Source organism: Anguilla rostrata, chromosome 3 (assembly GCF_018555375.3).
Source record: "Anguilla rostrata isolate EN2019 chromosome 3, ASM1855537v3, whole genome shotgun sequence".
In the NCBI taxonomy this organism is placed as follows: Eukaryota; Metazoa; Chordata; class Actinopteri; order Anguilliformes; family Anguillidae; genus Anguilla; species Anguilla rostrata.
In genome coordinates this window covers 32,042,515-32,068,996 of record NC_057935.1, presented here as the reverse complement: position 1 = coordinate 32,068,996, position 26,482 = coordinate 32,042,515, and the positions used below count along the sequence as shown (strand labels likewise).

Sequence of the window (26,482 nt, the reverse complement as noted above, 5' to 3'; positions counted from 1 at the left end):
TTTTATAAATTGCAGCAGTAAAGTAAAATATATTATTGTCCTTCGAGAGTATTCCTTTTCAAAATGCCAGGAGAAAAGAATACTCCGCATTGTTCCGTATATTTTTATATTAATTCATTGACATACTACTAAACTTTCTGTCTTTCTTGACGTTGTGCTTACCGAAGTACCACTATACGCCGTGTAGAGCGGATGGCTTGACAGTAGTAATTTATTGACCTACTACATTGGGCTAGTTCATTTTCTAAATACCACATGAAAAGAATGGCTCTTTCTGTCTTTTCCAGACGTTGTGCTTACCGAAGTAACACTTTAGTGTAGCCGCGCACACAAATTTGACGAGCGGGTAGTTTGACAGTTTTTTTAAAGAGCGGATTGCTTGCTAGCAAACCCTAGATTAAAGTCGGGGTTAGCCCACTTTTGAATTTGCCAGTGTGAAACGTCTGTGCAGGGTTAAGAGGCCAGTTAGCCCACAATTAAAATGGTTCTAGAATGCATTTAGCCCAGGGTTAAGTCCAGTGGGAAAGCCCTTTATTTGGACGTTTCGTTCGCGAGCTATTGTTGCCGGAAGTCCGAATATTTTTATTTTGTATTTATTTTATTTATTTATTATTTTGAAAGTCCGAACATTCCAATATAAAACTAACTTTATGGCGATAACGTTAAATCACGTGAGGTCAGGTAATACTAGTCCAGTGTGAATTGACACGACTGAAATTCCAAACCAACAAGCACGCAGGGATTTCTGTTAAGTGGCCCAACCCACAGCATAAAGTCTTAAAATTCCTCGAGTTTGCACTCATTTTACCCCAAAGGAAGAAGTTCGCCTCATCTTCCGCTTTACTAGCTGAGATGAAAAATTACAAACAGTTTCTGTTTTTACTTGTCGCGGTCGTGTCAGTCGGCTTCGTCTCAATTGTTTTTGTTCTGCGATGGGTACTGTATTTTAAAGAAGGCCTGGCATGGGACGGAGGACTGGCCGAATTCAACTGGCACCCAGTATTGATTGTTACCGGATTTGTTTTCATACAGGGAATCGGTGAGAGAGCCAACGGTTTTAATAGGTTCTGCCCATGTATTGAAAACTGCGATTGGCGTTTGTCTCTTTGCTAACCAGACATGCCTGGTCTACGTTTAGATTGATAGGCAAATAGGATCATAGCGTTGTCTGCGTTGAACGAATTTATAGCGTGATAATTTATAGGTAACAGTAGTTAGCTGTATAACTATTAAGCACTGCCAAACTCATGGTTCTGTTATGTTGTGTATTCACATTTAGCCAATCTACATTGAATGAGCAAGCTGGGATTGCAGTTTTGAACTATGTCAGTCTTCATTTTAGTTTGAGGCTCATGTTGTATTAGTGAATAATAGATTATCTAATTATTTAGAGAGCCTCTACAGAATCCAGACAGGATAACTTTATAGGGTCTCTTTCTCATGTGCACGTTCATTCATGTCGGCATGCTATAGCTAAAAAAATCTTGAGATCATGATGTTGTGTCGTCTGTTTTAGAAGAAGTCATTAACTATACAGGATATTGTCATAATTTAATAACATAACTAAGCGGTGTCTGACATGTATTGTCACTTGTAAATAACTACATGGCACAGTGGCCTTTGTTCCTTTAAGGTCTCATAACCAAATTTTATTATGGGGTCCTGACTCTTTCTAATTAATTTTGGACTTTGGTTTCAGCCATCCTGGTGTACAGACTCCCATGGACATGGAAGTGCAGCAAGCTTATGATGAAGTTAATTCATGCTGGCCTGAACATCCTGGCTTTTGTTTTTGCTGTGGTATCTGTGGTAGCAGTGTTTGACTTCCACAATGCTGCAGACATTCCCAACATGTACAGTCTGCACAGTTGGGTGGGTCTGGCTGCTGTCATTCTTTACGGCCTACAGGTGAGTGGATAAGATGTTTATCTGAGCAAACTGCATCATGAAATAGGGTATGAAATTAAAACATATTTCTGGACTTTCCTCATGGCATGCCCAGATAAAGCAGTGATGTAGTGGGCAGTAGTGTAGTATAATGGGTAACCTGCTTCAGTATATATCCAGCTGTATAAATGGAGAAAATGTAAATGCTATATAAAGTTGTGTAACTTGCTCTGGATAAGAGCGTCTGCTAAATGCCTGCAATCAGTGGCGTAGGTTTCGTTTTTAACAGGGGGGGGGGCAGATTAAGCGGGTGGTCTGGGGGTCCTCCCCCAGGAAATGTTGAGCATCAAACACTTCATTTCCTCCATTCTGGTGAATTTTTATGCACCAATTTGTGCCTTTTCTGCATCAATTTATGGTGGAAATGTAAAGGAAAACACAAAATTCAGGGGGACAAATGCACATGTTCAAAATATTGAGGGAGCGCTAACGTTAAAAAGAGATATTAATAGCTAAAACAAACTTGTAATTTTACTCATGTTAGCTAGCAAACAAATAGCAAGAAATCAAGCTTGTTCTAATGAAAAACGTTTCAGCTAAAATTAATAATCCATTCATTACTTTCTAGCCAGCTTACCAGGTTAAAATTATTGTGGTTATGTTCAGTTTAATTCGTTCAAAATCAAAACACGACTTGCAAGAAAATATTGGTAGGTAGCTAACAAGCAAACAAGCTAGCCTTACAATCAAGGTTATTTGATTCTTACAATCCTACTCAAGTTAGCTAGCAATGCGTTTATTACTTTCTAGCCAGCTTGCCAGGTTAAAATTAACTGTGGCAATTCCTTATGACAATGAATTATTTTCCACCACGTAAGTAATTCAGTTCATGTAAACCGTTACGTTGATACACACTCCTCTCTTGAGCGTCTAGCAGCGATTATGGGCGAACTATCGAGATGCTTGTACTCCACGTAGATCATAAACCCTTGAATATAAAAACGACTCATTGAAATCGGTTGAGAAATGTAAACGTTATAATGCTTTTTAATCAGAAAAACCGCAGCTCCCCCGTTTACTTGTATTTGTTTACAGGTCAGTCTTGCCTGGACCAATATGGCGGCGACGTTGACGTACGATTCAAAGGCCAATGCGGCGTCTATGTATATATGTCTACGGGTAAATCTATCGCTGTTTCCGTCACAGAACTTTAGACACAAGCAAAATCGGAAGCGCTATCCTAAATTTTCTTCATACCGTTTTTATTTCTGTAAGGGGTATGGGAAGTGAAGTCCATAGTGTGATCGTCTTGAGAAATCACCTCTAATTGTTGACTACATATCCCATTTGTGCTTTCGTAAGCTCAAACTTTTCGGTGCCATGGGGTTAAATCATTGCTACTGTGTGAAGAGGGGAGTCAATAATTCACGTTATGTTTACAGGCGTTACAGACCTTTCCACAAAATTTTGAAGTCATCTTTTATTGCTATTGCAGCCTTTATTGTATGAAAGCTTTACATGGGAGAGGGATCAGTTATGGTTGGGGTTGACAGTTCGATTCTTTACAAACATTGGGGGGGACACGTCCCACCCGTCCCACCCGGTTCCTACGCCAATGCCTGCAATGTAATATAGTGAGCTGCCCTGTTATCAGGAATTCAATTTTGGCAGTGTTAGTACCATAGACATATAGGATAATATAGTTAGTACAGGCTGACCTGGAGTTTTCAAATCAAGTTTTTTTGTGTGCTGTTTCCGAAACTGAATGATGCAGCAAAGGGAGGGGGGGGGAAAGAATATTTTACTGTGTTCATATGGTGCAAATACATAGTACAGATACAAATACATTGCAAATACAGTGCAAATACATTGACCTCCTCCGGTATCTCATTTTTTAAACGAAATTGTATTATGCCTGAACTTCTGTGTTTGAAATTTATAAGGTCAACGGATAAAGTCAAAGAGTGAGTATATGTGTCTATAAAGCATTATTTTTGAGACAAAAGTATCATAGTACCAGGGCAGATTGACCTCACTTACCTCTGTTCATCCTCTGGTAATCAACAGATTGCTCTGGGACTGTGTGTGTACCTGGTGCCCATCACCCCAGGGTCCCTGCGAGCTGCCTTCATGCCAGTTCACGTCTACAGTGGTCTGTTAATCTTTACCAGCGTTATTGCCACTGCACTGATGGGAATCACAGAAAAGCTCATTTTTGGTCTGTAAGTATTATGTATAATATAGTGGAATCTTTATGTTTTACCTGAAGGAGAAAACACATAGGACCCATGAAATCGTTTAGCAATCTGGTGAATTTAGTTTGTATGCACTGTAAGACAATTGACAATCCTTTTTCATTTTCCTCTATGAGAATATAAAATGCATTATTCCTTTGCAGACTGTTAGTTTCAACATTCCAACCTTATCTACCACTTCCCCTCTGGATCTTTAGCTCCCTTTGGCCAGTGGAGACATGTTACCAAATGTTTGTGCATTGTAAACCATGCATGAGGTGTTGACCTCCCGCTGGATGATAGCCTCAGACTGCACCAGCTCTGCACCCCGATAATCGCTCTGTTTCTGTAGAGCACCACTGACAACTAGTAGGCCCACTTAGTATTTCAAGGCAGCTTAATAAATACCATTCTAATACCCAAACGGTCTGGAAAAGTGTGTGCATGCTATTAGAATCTTACAGTACTGCGTTTCTGAGTTTCCCTGCACCACTAAGAAATAATTCATCATCTCCCCGTAACCTGTACTTAAAGTACTGTAATCATGTTTGGCATGGTTATCTTTTAAAATTTGTGATGACGGTCAGGAGACAAAGTATGTCCAATTGTCTTGTACAGCTGAATAATTCAACCAGATCTAATTTGCCTAAATAGCTAGGAACACACTAACTAACCAGAGCACTATACGGTGAGCAGAGGGCAAAACGTGAGTCAAGGTAAAAAAGAGTGTACAGTCATACACAAAATCCAATCAGCAAACAAAAAAAAACAAAAAAAAAAAAAGCGAATGGTCAGAAACGCAAAATCACGGGGCAAACAAACTAGAAGGGCTAAGGAAAGAATCAGATTCGAAGGAAACAAGTCAACGGTCATACATGAAACCAGAAGGGCAAGACGGGAATTGGAGTCAAACAAAGATAGGGTCAGATACGCAAAGTCAAATGAAGCAGTCACTAAACACACCACACCAACCACAAGTTTGACGAGCTAGTCTCCGCTGATTGGTGGCAAATGGTGGCTTTTTCAAGCCGAGCAACCGGATACGGAAACAACCAATTAGAACCAATGACAACCGGACGAAGAAACACATGCAAAGGTAACAAATGTAAACACAAACTTACAACGGGGGTCATAACAACACAGAATACTTAATTATCCTCATGACACCATTTTCCTATGACAGAAGGGGAGAATAAATAAATACATATAAAAATGTGAAATATTTATGCCTATAAATACTGAATTTTACAAACCTATTTAGACATACATTAGCCCAATTAATACACTATAGGTTTGCTAGTCAAAGTTTTGCCAAATACTGTAAGTACAATAGTATACTTTCTTCAATAATGTAAAAGAATAAAATATCTTATTTGTGAACACAAAGCACTTTGGATTAATGCGCTATATAAATGCAGTCCGTTTACTATTTACAATTTTCTAAACCAAACTATTTAATTCATGCATTTTATTCATGATGTGCTTTTCATATACCCAAAGCACTGGATGCAGACAATTGTTTCAGACATATTTTGTTGTCATTTAAAAAAATGTGTAACACAGCTGAATTGCTGATTATTCCCACTATAAATGACTGCCATTTGACACTTTAATGTGACATATGCATTCAATGACCACATTCTCTTCAAATGGTAAGATGAAAAAACACAGGGCCAAGTTACTTGAAAAAATTTAGGAAACATTGGGTAGCAGCATTGCTTTGGAATTTGTAATTTGTGTGAGCTAAAATAGCCAGTATTTATTGTAACTTGGCCTAATTTTGCTATCAGTACTTTCACTGGCAGGCCTAAATTTTACAAGACTTATAGACCGTTTTTTGCATGTGTGAGTAACTTGGCATTTTTGTATTTTGAAAATGTGTTTTTCCTAAGATAACAATATGATCTATAGACTATTTTATTAAAAGGGCACAATATTTAGCAGTGCGGCACTATTTCTAATGAAAGCGTTGCTTTGTTGGTATAGAATCCACTGGGAAATGGATACTGAAAACATACACTTTCATTCACGTTATTTAGGCTACATTATATCATGCAGGCAAAAAACGGGGTTAAATTGTATGCCAGTTGCTTTCAGTTTCATGCAGGCAAGTGTTTGTCATTGCAATACAAAGACATTTGGGTGAGGGAGATGGTAGGGCTCCAGCAACTGCATAGCTAACTCATTGCGGATTCGGTTCCTTTACGTATTTGTTCTTAAACGTTGCCTTTCAGTTTAGGCACTGTTGCTTTTGATCACACAGACAGGAGGGGCTCGGAGAGCACACCACACTCAAGTGGATCAATTCTGTTGTTGGCTAATTGCTGCTACACAGCCCAATGGTGAAAATTGTTAAATAGGAGTTGCTGCAGCTTCAGTTAATGGCAAGTTTGCAACTTACTGAGAGCTGAGCTAAATTAACTAATCTTTACATGGAAGGGAGTCAGTACCTTTTGTTTCACCAAAAAAGTTTTTTCAGAAAGAACAAATCGTTCACGAACGACACGTCCCTACCTCTGAGTGTTCTGTCCGCTCAAGAACTCTGCCTTGAACTACCGATGGGTTCGTGCTGGCATTGACGTCCGCAAAGGTTTTCTGTGTTGCTCAAGCTTGTCTGGTCCAAGCTGTATTTGTTAGCTTTGAATCTAGCACATCTGCCTTGCCTTGGTCTCGGAGATCCCCCTTTTTATCCTCCCTCTTTCCTCTTCTTCTCTCCACATGACTTGTAAGTAATGTCACAATTAAATTTTCACCTTCTGTGAGATACCCTCTAGCCCTGTGGATATATGTACAGTAATAATCCTGCATGTGCATCTTACCTGTCACCTCATAGTCATATATGTTCATAACTGTTATATCATATTGGGTTTCTATTTAGTGTACTGTATGTCTTGTCCGTCCTGTCATAGCTGTATATTTTAGTATCTTGTGTGTTATATTAGGTTAACATCGTATCCCGTGTTATCAACTTTTAATTGTCAGCGTTACTTATTATTAAAATTCTTCATTGCTAATCAGGGGCGTATGAAACAGGGAGGAAGGTAGGTAACATGAATGCTATGCTATTACTGTTAACGTGTTAAAATACCTTGCCTTCGGAAAGTATTCAGACCCCTTCACTTTTTCCACATTTTGTTACATTACGGCCTTATTCTAAAATTGATTAAATTAATTTTTATTCTCATCAATCTACACACAGTACCCCACAATGACAAAGTGAAAACAGGTTTTTAGAAGTTTTTGCAAATTTATTAAAAATAAAAAACATTTACATAAGTATACAGACCCTTTGCTATGACACTCAAAATCGAGCTCAGGTGCATCCTGTTTCCACTGATCATACTTGAGATGTTCCTACAACTTGATTGATACCACCTGTGGTAAATAATCCAATAAATCAGTTTAAATGTAATAACTAACTCAAACAGGTATTATCAGTCTGGCAGCACAAACTCTTATGAATAGGTCTAAGGTCTATTCTTATTCTTTTAAAATCCTGTTTTTCTTTCCAGGAAAAATCCTAAGTATAAGGACTCCCCCCCAGAAGCAACTTTTGTAAATGTTCTCGGAGTGTTAATTATGCTTTTTGGAGCTCTTGTCATTCGGATTGCCACATGCCCTTCCTGGAAACGCCCGAGTGAGCAGCTTGTCAGCAGCCAACACAACAATAAGGGAGACGCCAACAGAACCATGGGGGGCATGGCTCTGTCCACATGCAGCCCCACTGACTGTTATGACCCAGAGGCCAACTGCGATACCCGTAAGAGGAACAGTAAACCAGATGATCCAGGACAGAGGTCGACCGTGTAACTTCATAATACATTAATTTCCATGTATTGTCATGACATACATTTCTTATAAGACCAGGAATTAATGTATCTCCCAACAGCAATTGCACACAGTTTGTTTTGTTTTTGTTTTTCCCTTTGGTATGATTCTGAGCTACTGTATTTAATCCATGTTTTTTTTTCTCCCCGACTTTCTGGTAAACGGCTTTAATCACCAAAGTTACAATAATTCAGGCACTTTCATCATTTAAATGGCATGAAATGTGAATGCTTTGCAAAACAACCGTATTGGCTGAAACTGAATAACTGAGAAGCTATTTTAATGAGTAGTTGCTTCTCACCGAATTCCAAACAAAATTGGACAATTATTTTTTCCTTCTCTCAGCCCTGTGTGCCACTTACATTACCATTACAGAACTTGGTGGAGCTGTAGAAAACTTACAATTATCATGCATAAAAAGTGATTCTAGGCCTGATTCTAGGTAAATTAGTAACATTCATATATATATATATATATATATATATTGCAGCTTGTTTTAGTTTTATCAGTACTACAGGAGCTGAAAATTATGAATGCATGCGCAGCATAAAATGTATCACTGGAAATATTCAGTCGCAAATTCTGAATGGTTGCTATTGAATGTAAGATTGTTTTTGAAATGTTTGCATTTGTTTAAAGGGCACTTTGTGTTTTTATTGGTATTGTTATACATATACATTTGTTGTTACAATTTATTTTATCAGCAATTGCTCTTCCCAGTATTGAATGGTTAATTGCGACTCTAGGTCTGTCAACTAATTCATCATTTTCCAAGGACCCTCCAAAACTCAAGCAGCCCTTGGGCTCACTCAGTCTGCCAGCTGAACTGCTGCTGCACCAGAGGACTGCAAAGTTGATACAGGCAGCACTGCCACAGAATTTTGTGATTTTTGTATTCTCCGAACAATGAATGGAGAAATTTTGAACTTTGTAATGACCTGTGTAAGTAGCAACACTACTTTAGTATATGCATTGTTGTGTCTCTGAAGGGAAGCCATTTTGCATGGTTTTATAAAAGGTCTATTGAAAATGAAATGCAACTTTTGGCTTGGCTTATCTTATAAAATTATAGTTTTAAAGTAAGATTACTTTATGTTCCTGGATATAGGCATTTTAATAAAAAGCAAATATGAAAATTAGTTTTTCATTGAAAATGATTTCTCAGGATGGATGCATGTGGATGAATGAGTCATTGTTCTGTTCTGATATATTTAAAAAACCATCTCAAATGCACAAACGTTTTATGGGAGAATACAGAATTCCTAACAGACCTCAGCTTTGTGAATTTTAATCTTTCATATCAGTGCACTAGGACTCCACTGAATGTATTTACAACACCTCAATTTGGCCTTTGGCAAAACAAATACCCAGGCAATTGTTTGATGGGATGCACTACATATTATGTTTGATGTGCAAGCAGGGGTTAAATTGGGGATGGACGCGGGTGGATGGCGTCCACCCACCTTTGGTAAATAAATAATTTTGACCGGCAGTTTTACAAATAACTATGACAATCCAGTCCATTTTTCGTTTGTTCCAGTCCATGTGTACCCTCTAGCCAGTTACTCGCTCAACCAATCAAAAATCCAAAGAAAAAAAAACTCTTTTTATATAGACAGGCACAGAAAGAAAAATAGCGTTGATTGTCTTTGATTGTTTGGAAGCGGACGTGGTAGACAATTTCATTAAAGTTACAATCTCGAAGATTTCCGTTTCGTTCTCTTTGGCGGTACCAATGGCGAGAAGTGGTAATTGCAGGTGTGTTTTTGGATCTCACTTCCGATAGATCCAACCGGATCCAACCAGTGTCGCCTGTGTGACGTCAGCCAGTTGATACCTGGGCCACGCCAACTGACTGTTGTTATACGCCAAATGGTTGTTATAAAAGTAACATTATGTACATAGTCATTCGTTGTCTAACATTAAGCTCACTTAAACTGTCTTTACACTGCCGAGCCGGGATACAATGCTGTAGCAGACCTGGGGTAGAATTAGTGATGATCAATTTCCATAAATGTTCTTTATCCTTTTGCTCGGTATGAACATCTTTACACTGCAGAGAAGAATTCGCGGGATTCACTGTGGCTCGTGCAATTATGTATCTCGTGCACAATAAACAGTCTTTTTCGTGAATGATCGTTGTGTGATATTTTTGAAACAACTGCCTTGCAAAATGTTACCCCTGGTGTTTCTGGTTTTGCTAGCTAAACTGTTCAAGAATAAAGCTGAGCTGGGTGTTAAATTAACAATCAGAACAAAAAGAATAAAACAAAAACAAAGGAGATTTCATCAAAAAAGGGCATCAAGGCTGAAGGAGCATATGAGAAAGCGAAATAATAACAATGCTAATCCATACTGCCATATTCTTTTATTTTTACACATCTTTACACAGAAATCAGACCGGGCTCTGCTCCACGTATACCCCGGCTTTATTCCGATCATTATAATATATTGATGAACTTGATGGCAAGGTAAATAACGGTAACGTTAAGGCCAGTTCAGATCAATGATTCTCAACGAGACTAAACGGTTTTAGAATGCTGCAGAGAAAATTGCAGCGGTGTGAACTGGTTAGTAGCAGAGCCGTTGCCTGCCCTGGGGTCTCAAAAGAACCACCATGTCAAATCGCCAAGTGCAGTTTTAGAACGTTTACAATCAGACGTCTTGGAATTTTGCGAGTTGCATCCAGTCTCGTTGCGAATCATTGGTCTGAACTGGCCTTTAGTTAGCTACACTGCAACGTTGCAGCAAGGTAGCATTGCATTCGAGAGACGGTTTGCTAGGTTGGTATCGGTCGGTAGCGTTAGCTAGCGTTTTTTCTAATCATTAGCTGACATTAGATTGTGTTAATTACATTAGCTAGCCAGCTAACACAACGTTACCTGATATGAGAGATGGATACTGCGCAACGTTGTCTAAACTAATGTTGTCTTACTTGACATGGTCCGGTAGCTGGCGTTAGCTGTGCAAATAGCTATGTAATTTAGTAATGTTACATTGTCATCAAATGTAATACGAAATCTACATCAACAACTAATATAACCTCTCATGTTACACAAAAACTTAGCCTACCCTCTCTGGCGGACCAACCACTGATGGGTGATGGAAAACGCGTCACTAACTATGCGCCGCTTGTGATTTTTTCCCGGGAATGTCGCCACAGATACCCAGTTCTTTAATCATAAATTATATAAATTAATATAATAGACTCAATCACCATTGTGTTACCTAATTCGGCGATAGATAGTGACTTAACAGACATTTATTTTAATGAAAATCTTTGAGATTATTACTTTAACATGTAATTTCATCTTTGCAACATTTTAAAGAGAGATGTATAAACAGCCCCCACGAACGCCGGCTATTATTAACGGCAACTTTGATTGCTTGAGCAAAATCAGGTTGCTGGTCAGCAGCTAAGCTAGGATGGAATATTTCCCACATAGGCCTACATAACGTTTTAGAAGCGGCGACTGGTGAGCTGAAAATTTGCGGGGCGCAAAACTTTCCGTTAAACTAATCATTGATCTCAACCGGTTCTCATTAGTAATTTTCCTTTATTATCAAGTGTGCCAACGATCGGACTAATCAAATGGCAAGTAGCCTAACACACAGCGTCTTCATACCGTGTTAGGGGGATTAAATCATAAATTCAATTTATCCGTTAAAAATATGTTTTAATCACAAAGTGGACTACACTTAAGATACACCAGTCTGTTATCTACTGTGTTAGCTTTCAGAATGACCAGCAAAACAAAACCTGCACTTCAATTTTGTTTACAATTTACGCATTGCAGATATTTGCCATGAATACGCGTGCGGAGAAAGAAGTGCATGTATTCGCAAATAATGTTGATCAAAAATGTGCACAATTTTGTACTGCAAATGAAAATAGCCTAAATGTAGGTTATAAGGCCTAGGCTACTTGCTAAAACTGCCTATTTGGGGAGAGCTGGCTATGATAGTATTGAGCAGCCTATTCTGTGGATTAATTATATTGATACTCAAGGAAAATCAGGGGAAGATTCCGCCACTGCTTAGTGATTAAAACTGATTTTTCTAAATCACATTTATCATTTAATCTCCCTAACACAGTGCGAAGAAGCTGTGTCCCCCTTTCCAATTGCTTAGATCGTTTGCATGCTTGTTAATCACTGAAAATTAATTAAAACGGTTTGAGATCAATGGTTAGTTTAAAGGAAAGTTTCGCGTCCCACCAATTTTCAGCTCACCAGTCGCCGCCTATTAAGAAAGATGGATAAAGGAGGAAGAAAGGGAGGACAAAAGAGAAGGATGACCGATTATTTTCGTGGGTAAAAAAAAATTCTCAAAATTAATGACACTGAATAAACTTTAAATATTTTATGTAAAAGCTTGCATCAATAGTATACATTCTTTTTAAAATATTGTGTCAAGATGAGTCACACCCCTCTGAACTTCCAACACACAGAAACACGGGAAACCACAAGTTCTTTCCGCACTTACGTGCTCTTTTATTTCAGCCGATCTGGCTTTTGGTAGTTATACACCAGACACAATTTTTCTTTCCGTTGTCCCTTTTCTTGTACAGAAAACGTATGTTTGTTATACAAGAAAAGGGACAACTTCTTCTTTCAAGACTCCCGGTCTCCGCTTTTAAAACCCCAGGCTCACTGTTGAACAATCAGAGGCAATCAACGCAATCAAACAATTAGCAGCTGTGACGTTGGATCCGAGAGCCGCTCCTGTCACTCTCTCTCTACAGCCAACGCCAAACCACGCCCACCCTACCACACATTGTTTTCCTTAATTACAATTATGTGCACAATGCGTTAAAGATACAACTATTTTGAGCTGATGCATTCATTGGTTTGTACCTTTTTTCACCCACCTCCCACCGGATCTCAGGGTCCACCCATCTCCAAAATCCCAATATAACCCCTGTGTGCAAGAACCTTTTTCAAGAGTTTGGGTTGAGTTTGAAATACATTTTAATGAAAAATTCTGATAAACTTTGTCAAATGAAATGTATAAACCTATGTTCTTAATCATCTCTATGCTTTAAGCCTCTATCATATATACTATATTAATTATGCCAGATAAGGTTGTATTAGTTTTGGTAAGGTGTTTAGCAACTCTGTAAGGTTCCATTTAATCTGATAAACAACCCTTTGGGGACAATGAATGTATCACTTTTATTTGATGCTTGGGATAAAATGTGATTTGTCAGTTGTTTCCCATACTGGAGCCTGTTATGTTTAAATGAATTCACACAATATTATCAGAAACAAAAAAACAAACTAAAAAAAACAGACAAGCCTGTTTACATTGTCGGACGACAGGGCAGCTCCCTTCTTCTGAACAATATGCCCAGACAATGAAAAACTGCGTTCACGCTGTTTTACTCGGGAAAACATGGATTCCCATAGAAAACGCTGCTTTATTTTATTGTTAAGGCGTATATTAAATAAGTAAATAGAATGAAACCGATAAACTAGTTAGGCTGCAGTAATACTGAAATGTAAATATTACTGAAATGTAAATATGATATCACTGTCAGCTGTTTCGTTATTGCAGCATTTGTTTCTGAGCAAAATAACGTTTTCTTGCTACGCTGGCTTGCGAAAAAAGTTGCTGATGGATATCGTAACTTTTACATTTCACATATTGCTATAATGAATGGGAAACATACACGATACACGCATATCACATAATCACGCACCCAAATGAAAATGCATGAAAAGCCTAATACACCATTTTTCTTTCTTACCACGAACTACAAATGCCGCCATTTATCTTAATGTGACGTTACCAATCCGGAAGTCGGAGCTCAGAAATGATGCTCGAATTTCCGACCTATAATTCCGAGTTCTACGACCGTTCAATTGCTTTTTTCACAAGCCGGACCTCGTTTTTTACTAGTTCCGAGTTGCCTTGAATGCAGCATAAGGGTCGGGCAAACGTTCATCGTAACAGATGTGCGTTAACGTGCGTTAAAAAAAAAAAATTAGTGGCGTTAAAACGAATTTGCGTTAATGCGTTATTATCGCGTTAACTTTGACAGCCCTAATATGAACACAATTATACCAACTGTGGTAGGTTGGGTAGGCATTCGTTTGTGTGTGTGTGTGATCTGTTAAATAAAGGAGAAAACAGAAAGAAATTAAATTAATATATGCACATATTTGGGACAATATTGACATTGTTGCTAGTTCACACAAATTATATAAACTGATGACGACCATTGTCATTAAATACAGTATTTACCTAATACGTATCACGATAATTACAATGAAACATAGATTACATCATAGTGACTCTCACTTACAAGAGAAATGCGGCAGTGCGAAACTAGCAAACAAAGTCGGGTCAGAAAACGCGCGTTCATATCGGATTAACATAAATAAGCCCACAATGTGGTTCAAGCCAGAAACTATGCATTTAACTGACTCGAATGCATGATCAAAATAAAGTAAAGTAATTTTCCGATACTCACATTAGTTGCATGAACGCATAAGCGGCAAAAGTAATTCGGGAAGTTTCCATAAATGGCTACCGCTCCTCCAGCGCACATGCCAGACAAACCAAAAGGCAGTTTTATTGAAAAGACCGCACCAGGATACTAGGACACAACATGCTTTCTCACAAATCGAGAGTTGAATTTTGCATTGTAATTCTCGTATTATTCAATAATTTTGTATCCATAGGAATTGTAAAATCCTCATTGACCATGTTCGTAATTTTACGCCATGATCTAATTGTATTATTTATGACAAAATTTCCTACTTTCTTACTCTTTTCATTAAGAGAACATACAGAGAAATACAGTCAGGTCCATAAATATTTGGACATTGACAACGTTATTTACCACAGCATATTGGAGTTGAAATTAAATAACAAATATGAGCTCAAAGCGCAGATCTTCATCTTTAATTTGAAGGTACTTACATCCAAATTGAGTGAACGGTGTAGGAATTACAGCACTTTTTATATGTGCCCCCCCCCCCCCCTTTTTAAGGGACCAAAGGTAATTGGACAATTGGCTGCTCAGCTGTTCCATGGCCAGGTGTGTGTTATTCCCTCATTATTTCATTTACAAGTAAGCAGATAAAAGGTCTAGAATTGTGTGCCATTTGCATTTGGAACCTGTTGCTGTTAACTCTCAATATGAAGTCCAAAGAGCTGTCACTCTCTGTGAAGCAAGCCATCATTAGGCTGAAAAAAAAAAAAAAACCCATCAGAGAGATAGCAAAAACGTTAGGTGTGGCCAAATCAACTATTTGGTACATTCTTAAAAAGAAAGAATGCACTGGTGAGCTCAGGAACACCAAAAGGCCCGGAAGACCACGGAAAACACCTGTGGTGGATGACAGAAGAATACTTTCCCTGGTGAAGAAAAACCCCTTCACAACAGCTGGCCAGATCAAGAACACCCTCCAGGATGTAGGTGTATCTGTGTCAAAGTCAGCAATCAAGAGAAGACTTCACCAGAGTAAATACAGAGGGTTTACCACAAGATATGATTTATATCTTGATTTATTGGTGAGCCTCAAAAACAGGAAGACCAGATTAGAGTTTGCCAAAAAACATCTTTAAAAGCCTGTACAGTTCTGGAACAACATCCTATGGACAGATGAGACAAAGGTCAACTTGTACCAGAATGATGGGAAGAGAAGAGTATGGAGAAGGGAAGGAACTGCTCATTATCCAAAGCATACCACTTCATCTGTGAAGCATGGCGGAGGTAGTGTTATGGCGTGGGCATGTACGGCTGCCACTGGAACTGGTTCCCTTGTATTTATTGATGATGTGACTGCTGACAAAAGCAGCAGGATGAATACATTATACTTCATTAATGAAGATTTTTTAAATATTTATCCATTGTTCACTCTCTGATTGTTTGATTATATGATGTAAATAACCTTGAGCAGCTAACTGATGTAACTCAATGACCCTCTCTATGATCTACCCATTGTGACTCTAGCCCAGGGGTGGGCAATTCCAGTCCTGGAGGGCCGGTGTGTGTGCAGGTTTTTGTTTCCACCAATTGCCCTGGGTAAATGAGCTGATTGATTGTATATGTCATGTTCCGGTGTTCCTGTCTGCGTTTTCCCTGTTGGGCCGCCAGATGGCGGCACTTCTGTTTTGTGGCCTGTTCCCCCCCTGTTAATTGTATTATTGGTTTGTCTCGTTATCCCATCATTGTTCCCACCTGTGTCTTATCCCCTCCTTCTGGTTTGATTGTTTTTTGAGTTCACCTGTGTCTTGTTACCCCTGTCTATTTAAGTTTCCCCCTCCCTTGACTCAGGTGCTGGTTCCTTGTGGTTATGTCAGATTGTTGTGCTCTGCCTTTCCGTGTTCTGCCCTGTCCATGTTCTGCCCTGCCCGTGTTTGTGAGTTCGACTTGTTTTCTGTTCATGTGTTCCTGTTCTTGGCTTTCTAGTGTTTTTTTTTGGAGTTTCTGCATTTCCTTTGTTCCTGTGTTTGTTCCCAACTTGCGTATGTTTTAGACCCTTTGTACCTGCCTGTGTTTGTGACCTGTTTGTGTTTGTTCCACTTGTACTCTGTCCTGCCTGTGTTTTTGAGTTCCTGTTGTTTCATTAGATATTGTTTGTGTTTGTTCCCGACATCTGTTTGTTTTCACCATATCTACCTGCCTGTGTTTTGTTTTACCTTTCCTTGTGCTCCGCCTTCCCGTGTTCTGCCCTGTCCGTGTTCTGCCCTGCCCTGCCCGTGTTTGTGAGTTCGACTTGTTTTCTGTTTTATTTCGATATTTTTTGAGTTTGTTTTGGCCTTCGTGCCCTTGTCTGTTCCCTGGTTGTTTGCACTTTTTGTTAGTAAAATCTTTGTTAATTTTCCCTTTTGAGTTCGTGTTTTTTTCCCCTCTGCGTTTGGGTCCCCTCTACCCGTACCGTGACAGTATAAACCAACACTGATTCCGTTGTAAATTAGATTACAGAAAAAAATTTGGCTGTCATTCATGCGTTTATCAAGGAATGTATCAAAAATGATGGCGTAAATGTTAGGGCTAATTGCATAATTAAGGCCAGAAGTTGGCATGAAAACCAGTAACAGATATGGCCCTTGTTGCCCGCCTCTGCTCTAGCCCTCGCTGCAAACCTCGTAAGAGCGTAGTAGTAGGAGGGATCTTATCTGAGCAGGGTATTGTGGGAAGTGGAGTTCCACAGGGATCGGTGCTGGGTCCACTGCTCTTCCTCATTTACATAAATGACCTTGACACGGACATTGAAAGTACACTAGTTAAATTTGCAAATGATATAAAACTGGGAGGTTTAGCCAACAGTTTGGAATCTACTAAAGTAATCCAAGAAGATTTAAACAGAATCCAGAAGTGGGCAGAAACCTGGCAAATGAAATTCAATATAACTAAATGTAAAGTTCTACATATGGGGAATAAAAACATAGGGTAGGATTACTTTATGGGTGGTACAAAATTAGAATGTGCACATGTGGAAAAAGACTTGGGAGTAATAGTTGATCAAAGCCTATCAGGGTCCGGTCAATGTGCTGTAGCAGTAAAAAAAAAAAAGCCAATAGGATGCTGGGATACATAGCCAGGAGTACTGAGTATAAATCTAAGGAGATCATACTCACCCTATACAATACCCTTTTCAGACCACACTTAAGAGTATTGTGTACTACAAGAAAGATATAGAGGTGCTGGAAAAGGTCCAAAGACGGGCAACCAGATTGATTCTGGGTATAAAAGATAAGTGTTATGAGGAAAGGCTTGAGATGCTTGGACTTTTCAAGCTTAGTAAAAGGAGACTTAGGGGAGATTTGATTGAGGCCTTGTTTTGTTAACCGAACTCAAGGCGGCATAAATGGAAACTGGCAAAGGGTAAATTTCAGACAGACATTAGGAAATATTTTTTTCACACAGAGAGTGGTCAATGTGTGGAATCGCTTGCCTGGACATGTAGTGGAGGAAAAAACACTGGGGGTGTTCAAGGACCGGCTTGATACAGTGTTAGATACTATCTAGCTTTTAGGTAAACTAAGCATCAAGTACAGTTTAGTGGTAGGAATAGACAAGCAGTGTTGAGCTGAATGGCCTGTTCTCGTCTTATGTTATGCTATGTTATGCAATATGATGCAGTTACCTGACAGTCTCATATTCTTCAAGATCATTTCTGCAGTTTGAAATAATACAAATTACAGGGCTACTTACAGGTGGTTCCCCCTCTCCTCTTCCCCTGACAGTTGAGCACAAGAAGGTCAGAGTGCATGCTAAGGGAAAATCAAGTGGTTTGATTGTTAGTGTGTGATAAGCAACCATTATGAGTAGGTGTTGTGTACTCTCCAAAAGGACTATTTTTGACTGCAATACAGGGGGATTGGATGAGTGGTAGTTTTGTCATGTTTTAAATATACTTATTTCAGTGTAGCTGCATTGTGATATTAAGGTTCAAAACCCAGCTATCAAGTGCTGGAGCAAAGGTGTTAGTGGTGACATCAGGAGTGACTAGAATAGAGCTGATAGTGGTCAAATTGTTGGATTAGTGCATTAGGAAGTGTTACTATTTTCAACCCACACTCTCAGACTATATACAACATTACAATACAATGAGAAAAATGTTCGACATTACAACATAATGACAAAAATAGCCAACATAACATAATGACAAAAATGTCGCTGTGAAGTCATCCCAAATCCAACTGCAGCCTGCAATGTTGGTGCAAATTCTTGTTCTGGAAACGTGTGTCTGAATGGAACCTGCTCCTACCTTATAAGCCCACAAGGTCACTCCGATCTCAAGACGCAGGCTACTTGGTAGTCCCAAGAATTTCCAAGAACCTAAAAGGTGGTAGGGCTTTCTCCTACAGGGCCCCACTACTGTGGAACCAGCTTCCAAAATTTATAAAGGAGTCAGACACAGTCTCAATATTTAAATCTAGATTAAAAACGCACCTCTATGCTCAGGCTTACAATCAGTTGTAGTCTGGAAACAGGGTGCGAGAAGCCTGTAGTCATAGAGCTTTGTAGGTGGCAATCCTTTCCTTACTGTCACCTGTCAATCAGCTGTGACCCGACTTTACATGGGCTGGCTCTTGATAGGCGGGTATGGTTGTCTACCCCTCATGACTGCATGGGCTCTCCATCCCTGTCCTAGTAGATATGCAGCCATATTCTACTCCTGGCGGGGTCCCCCCAATACACACCACTGCCACTTTACTCACTGTCTGCTATATTGCAAATTCCCTAATTGCCGTTTCCACCCTCTTCCCCATGATGCCGGCAGGGCTCTTGCCCCAACCCTCGAGAGTGCTTCGAGAGTCGTCTGGTTTCCCCCACCTCTGCGGTCCAGCCCCTCCTTCGTCATTGCCTCCACCCTGCCCACATCTGCCACCACCTGCTGTTCCCCATCACCGCCACCCGGCCCCACCCATTATCTGAGCCACATCATCTATCATATCTTGTGCATAAACTGGCTGACATGCTGGTCACCAGTCGGCACCCTGAGCCGACCAGAGGAGGATGGGTTTCCCCCTTGAGCCTGGTTCCTTCCAAGGTTTCTCCCCATCTGCCACAGGGAGTTTTTCCTTGCCACTGTTGCCTTAGGCTTGCTCCTGTGGGGGTTTAGGCTAGGGTTGTCTGTAAAGCGTATTGTGGCAACTGTTGTAAAATACGCTATACAAATAAAATTTGATTGATTGATTGATTGACACGCAGAGAGAGATAGCCCCCAGGGGCTTTAAGGGTAAACAGGGATTATTGTGCCCCATGTTGGGTCTCACCCTTGTATTTTCTTAACCATTTAATGCGGAACCACACCGGAGTTCCGGTCACTGGAAGCAGCTGATGGAATCGTGAGCATGTGTGGTCCAGACCAAACTTGGATAAAATGTCTTCCGATTATGTTTTTCATCTGGACCTTGTCTCCAGGTTCAACCAGGTATATTTCTTCTTTGTCCTCAGCCGGGTCAGGTCCAGTTCTGTGATCCTGTGAAACACACAGGACAAAAGCCTGAAATATTCACCTAAACGGTCACCCATTACATGCAATTCCCCACCAACACACTAATCACCAGGAGTCCTCATGGGTCGACCTGTAAGAATTTCAAAGGGTGAAAGCAAATGTTAATTAATCGGTGTTAATTACTCGGTCCCGCTTTCACGGAGAGGAGCACCGCTGGTGGCTGCGTCACCCAGTCTTATCCTAAAATGGAGAACAAATGATTAGTTAGTTTGGATTGATTAGTTAGTTTCTTGTACTAATGTTAGTTTCTTGTACCAGTCCCTCATTTTGTATTGGGGGCTCCTGCACTAGTCAGGAGTCTCCTATTCACCCACAAGCTCAAATGTCACAAGTCATTTTAAAATCCTTATGCTTACATCCTCAATTATCCACATACAAGCACTTTCAAACACGTTTCTGCCAAATCCCTACTTGCAACTTCCCTGTAAATCTCGCTGGCTTTCCAGGGCCTAACTTCCTGCCATGTTTGAGCAAGGTCCTCAGCGTTTCCCACAGTACTGCAGTAAAGGCAGTATACTACCTTGCATCAGAACCCTTCTCTTCAGTTCAATATTTCCGCCTTTTACTTCCATCTTTCACACGTACTTGAATCCTCCAATGCTACATACTAGTTCCTCCATCTCTGGCGTATTTACACGGCCTCGGTTGCCCTTGGTAACCCCACAGATCACCCACAGGTACATTCACGGTAGGCCTAACATAAAAATACGTTATTCTGCAGACATTCAAGCACTTCACCGCACGCACATAACATTTCCAAACACAAGACACAAATTGAGCTCAGTCCATAGCAAACAGGCCTGATGCAACAATACAACGTTTTCTGCAGACATTCACGCGCTTCAACTAACGCACATAAAGTTTCTGGACACATGACACAAATTTAGCTCAGAACAAGCAAACAGAGCACTTTCTCTCACGCATTCACTTGCATTGGCAAACAACCAAGGTTCTGTTCTTGCGCACTTTGGCACACAGCCAAGTTTTTCACAACTCACAGTGCTACTCTGAAGCACTTTCTAACAGCAACCAGCATGCGCCAAACGGCAGCAACACCAAAACCTGTCCAACAAAAACGGACGCTCCCCCGTCCTGTGCGTCCGACATGACTCGAAACGCAGTCGTGCCAAATCCCGACACGCACATTACTAAGCAAATTTGACGCTCCCGGCGTCCTGGGTCTGACGTGACCCTACGCGTCCTGGGTCCAAAGTGACCCGAAATGCAGTCGTGCCAAATCCCGACACACTGCTACTGACGCTCCCCGCATCCTGGGTCTGACGTGACCCTACGCGTCCTGTGTTAACACTACTACTGACGCTCCCGGTGTCCTGGGTCCAACGTGACCTGGGTCCAACGTGACCCTACGCGTCTTGTGTTAACACTACTACTGACGCTCCCGGCGTCCTGGGTCTGACGTGACTCTACGCGTCCTGTGTTAACACTACTACTGACGCTCCCGGCGTCCTGGGTCTGACGTGACCCTACGTGTCCTGTGTTAAGACTGCTAGGACTGCCACATTAAAGACAACCTTAACATAACCACATTAAAAGACAAAAATTGTTACAACAAAGTCCTGCCCACATAACTATTTTTAGACAAAATACAAAACAGGAGTCACTCCCAAATTGCACCAAGGAAAATCAACGCCTAATGAGGGTGGTAGGTTTTGTTTAAGAAAAGATACTCACCCTCTTGTTGATTCTCGTTGATTCAAGTGGAAGATATTTCCTGTCCCTTTGTGGTCGCCAAAACTGTTCGGATTATTATTATTATTGTTTTGTCCTTCTCCGTGGAGTCAAATGCAGGACGATGAAGAACACGCTGACGATGTCTCCCCAGAGAATTTGATGTTTATTACAATGCGCAAGGGAGAGACAAACTCAGAACAATCGGGCAGTGCGCCAAGCAAGTCTCCGCCGATCACGCTGTGTGGTGTCTTGATATGCAGTCCGTGGTCATACACATCAAAAGATTCAGTTAAGTGGCGGGTCAGAGACAAAGGTCCTGTCCTTCCCTGGGAAATCTCACAGCCATTTAGCAAAGGTATGTGACATCCTTGCCGCAGACACTAGAGGTGTTATACTGAGAATATGCAAACTTTACACAGTAATGGTATGAAAAGGAAACACAATACGCTACTAAAGCCGCATTTCCACCAAAAGTACCCGGAACTTTTAGTCCCAGGAACTACTTTTCAAGGAACTAAAAGGTTCCTTCAGCCCATTGTTGTCTGTGTTTCCACCGCAGTCTAAAGTCCCGCGAAGATTAGGCAAATTAGCCCACTGACGTATGAAAAAGCGACGTTGTCGCCGGTCCATCTGTCCTATAATTTCTTCTGTAACCCCATACTACCACCGAAGTAGCCTACATTATTTTCTAATAACCGGGACAGCCCGGAGGGGTTTATTCCACTTATATACAACAGGTTACCAACGATGACTATATATGGTTACTTTTGCGGCTTATATCAGCCAACTAGGCCAAGGATGGACCTCACTTGGAATTGGGCAGTCCTGGATATTCAATTTCTTTGCAGGCTAAGTTGCACTTCTGTGGGTTGATGGTTAGGCCAGCCTTCTGGAGTTTGGCCCCGACCTGTTACATATGAAAGAGATGTTCTTCCCATGATATGCTGAAAATGACGATATCATCCAGGTATGCTGCGGTGAACTCCTCTATCCCCTGAAGCACTTTGTCTTGCCCAGGGGTGAATGTGTGGGTCCTAACCTTCTTGTCATACCATTTACCTTGGCTTCCTCTAAGCTGGCTTGGGCCAAAGTTGTCGTCTTGTCTAGCTTCTTCATCCTCTGGAGGATGTATGCCACCACATTTTGGTGGCATACTCTCTGGATTCCCCCTGTGATAAGTCTGACAGTACCACACAGGCATGGAGCGCTAAAGGCTAATTCATACTTTCCACGTCCGCGTGTCCGCGAGGGTCCACTTTGGTCCGCGTAACATTAATGTCGTCATCCACCCATGTCCGCGCGGGTCCACACGGACCCCTATGCGGACGTCCGCGCGCAGCCCAAAATTTGTGACCGTGCGGACTGTATGCATAGCAAGCGCGCCGACTGCGCACGTTCCAGATAACAAAATGGATGCTTGTTTGGAAGAGAGGCTGTGCGAGGAGATCCGCCATTACCCACATTTATATTGTCTATATGGGTGTTCATAAAAATATTCTTTCACCACTCAAAAATCGTATTCATTCATAGCAACAAGATAAACCCGTCACTAGCCTTAAGATATGCCAATACGGCAGTGAAAACGCTGCTCACTGAATAACGAAATAAACGAGACAAAGTTTTTAAAAATGATACCATGTCATTCTACAGTCAATATCTAGGACTAAATATTGAATAAATATACAACCTCCCATTGGTTTTAAGCGTAGAGATGTCCCTTTTGAGACTGAGTGGTCATATATTGTCTTGGACAATCCGGTTGTGCATTTGTGATGCCTGGGTACCTTCCAAAATAGCTGTGCGTAATACCACACCTGTTGTTAACGGCGTTGTTACCCTTTTTAGTACAGTCTGTCTTGATTGAAAATTCATTTATTCAGTAGGTGAGAGTATAAGCTTTCTAACGATGTATAGCATGTCTAATTTTGCTTTTGGAATAGCGTTTTATAGGTCAGCGTAACCAAAGATTTTCTTATCATCGCATTCACTAACGCATTCACTCTGTGGTAATGGAATTGGAATGGAGTGTAGATCGATAACAGACAAATAAGATAAAATGAAGTATTTATTTAATTATTTACCTATCTATTTATTTATTTATATAATTCCACATTTATTAATCTAATTATTTATTTCATTTTAGCACATTTAGTCCTCCATAAATTGAACATCACTGGCTGCTGTCTCAGGGAATCATGAGTTGGTGGTGAACACCTGCGTGTCCATTCTGCTTCTTCCGCTCCAGCTTCTGAATGGATTTGCCAGGGCACCTGCTGCTGAATTTGCTGGAAACAGAATGCAGCAAACAGGAGATCGACAACAGAAATAAGGTGAATGGCGAAAATCCTTTTTGTGCAGCAATAATAATAATAACAATAATAATAATAATAATTAAAGCCGCAAGCGGCGTTGGGAGGGGGCCTATGGAGCGATTTTAAAATGGCTTTGTCCTCATGATCACATGCCTTCACCCAACATATCTACTGAATATCATGATGATCGTATAAAATATTGATGACTTATGGCCAATTTTGTGCTAAGAGATGCTGTCGGATGACTTAGTTGCGTCGCCATAGATGTGTCCTGGCCGCTTTCCGTACAGGCCTTTACTATGTCGTAACGCTTAGATGGGATGTCGTAACACTTAGGTGGGATGTCGTAACACATATATGGCCCGGCGTGTATGTACAGCTGCAGCGCTTCCATGCTGTAACTAAAAAAGGTGTCACACTAGTTAAGAATTTTGAAAATACTTTCATAGATCAGAAACCTAATGTCCAAAAGGGTTAACCTCATTTTCGAATTCACAGTTTATTAAAACCCTGGTTTATTAACAACCTTTAAGTTGAAGCCTGTTCAACATATTAACCCTCTGGGGTCTAAGGGTAAAATGAGGCACACTGGTGATTGTGCAATGCTCTGACATTTGTGTAAATTTCATCAACTTTATATACAGTGATTCCATAGTGTTTCATATCTTTGTTTTCAGCACAGACTCAGCTACAATAATATGGCAGCAGTAAGTAGGTCATAATCATGTGTGGATTGTAAACTGCTCTAAAAACACACAAACTGTAAACAGTAGTTTTGAACATGCACAGGAATGTTGTAATAAAGCACACTGAACAATTGTGAATAAGACTTTTGGTCACTGAACTGTGTTCATCAAGGTCTTGGGTATCAAAAGATGACAAAATATTTTAGCAAATCCAATGAGAAATATAAAATACATTGCTAAAAGTTAGTGTTGTGACTACTATTTTTCAACACCAGGTGAGAATGGGAGGGAAAATGGCCTTTCTGTAATGAATATGCATTGGGTAGGACGACCTGCCAGCTAAGTAGGCTATTCACACCTGGCCGCATGCCTCCCCACCACTAAGACAAAGACTCAGTGAGCCATTTAGAAGACAGAAACAAAGACATCTTTTGATTTTCAGATCATTTATTGAAGCAAACTATACGCATGGAAGATGAGACTGGTGTACTCTTGCAACGCTTGCGTGGCCTCTTAGCTAGTGGTGAACTAGGCTGTGTTTCCTGATCAGCATCTCTGTAAATATGATAAAAACAAAATTGTTAGGAAATGTGACATCAAATCAAACTTTATTTATATAGCACATTTCCTTCAACGGGTGAAAATTAAATGTGCTTTACAAAAAAGGAGCAAACCACTAACTAATGAAAACAAAACTTAGGAAATGTGACATGGTTACATCATATACAAACAAAGAACCAAACAAACACAACCAGATGCAGAGAGGTAGCCTATAATTTTGAGAAGCAATGGTTAGAATCGTTCGTAGTGTGGGAATTTACAAGCGCGCATATTAGTGAATATTCCTACAAACACACAGAGAATGCAATACAGCACACATTTACAAATAATGCAAGCTATCAACGAAACAACATTAGCTAAACTAAATAAACATTGCTATTCCAGCTCAACTACACGCAACTCATCAATAACAATGCCTCAATCTGAAGTAGGCTAGGTCTGTTTAGCTAAGTGGTTATTATATTGCTATTTCCCGAATTTACTTACAGTATGCTAATATCGATTGTGCGAGGACATCAGTTTTAGAATCTTAGCCACGCCACGGGCTATTTATTACCAATATGATCGAAAAACATACAGCCTACCTGATACTTCTAACACAACCAGACGCAGAGAGCCTAGCCTATCATTTTGAGATGCAATAGTTCGAATCGTTTGTAGTGTGGGAATTTACAAACGCACATATTGCTGGATATTCCTACAAACACACAGATACGTTGCAATACAGTACACATATTTACCAATATGATCATAAGAAATATACTTACGCATGAAGTTGATCCTCAGCTGGATCAGTTCGCTGTTCGAAATGACACCGCTCTTCATCAGTGTCGGCTTCCGGACGGACCATTTTCCAAAATTAAACGAAATGTTCACCTCAAAAGAAGTGAATTAGGCGGCACTTTGACATTCTATCCCGCTTTCGCAGACTTGACATTTCTCACATGGATCTCGCATCGCCCCTCCTTTAGTCTCCTTCTATGGAGGGTAATTATAATGTTGTTAACATGTGAATGCGATTTGGGCGGACTTCCTGCTGAGCGAAATTCACATAGTAATGAGTAAAGGTTAACGAAGAATACATGATCTAATTAATCAAATTTAGAACATTTAAAACAATTCATATTATTTGCCAATGGGCGCATTGGAAAGTCGCGATTCTAAGGTTTCTGTCAATGTTTTTGTTGCGTCTGTATGATAACAGCACGTGAAGTTAATCATCCAAATAGAAACGAAAGTTAATTTCATCTTGTCGAGCTCCGCCGGCGGAGCTCTCGACCCCAGAGGGTTAATAAGCATAG

General features: G+C 40.3%; 1 protein-coding gene across 1 annotated transcript; it reads left to right on the top strand.

Annotated features, from left to right (window-relative positions):
* The first annotated feature begins 324 nt into the window (after nucleotides 1-324).
* On the top strand, nucleotides 325-8,419 carry LOC135250640 (plasma membrane ascorbate-dependent reductase CYBRD1). The gene is made up of 4 exons (XM_064327161.1): nucleotides 325-1,039; nucleotides 1,700-1,908; nucleotides 3,955-4,109; nucleotides 7,634-8,419. The coding sequence occupies exons 1-4, from the start codon at nucleotides 853-855 to the stop codon at nucleotides 7,929-7,931; spliced, it is 849 nt and encodes a 282-aa protein (XP_064183231.1). The 5' UTR covers nucleotides 325-852; the 3' UTR covers nucleotides 7,932-8,419.
* The last annotated feature ends 18,063 nt before the right edge of the window (nucleotides 8,420-26,482 follow it).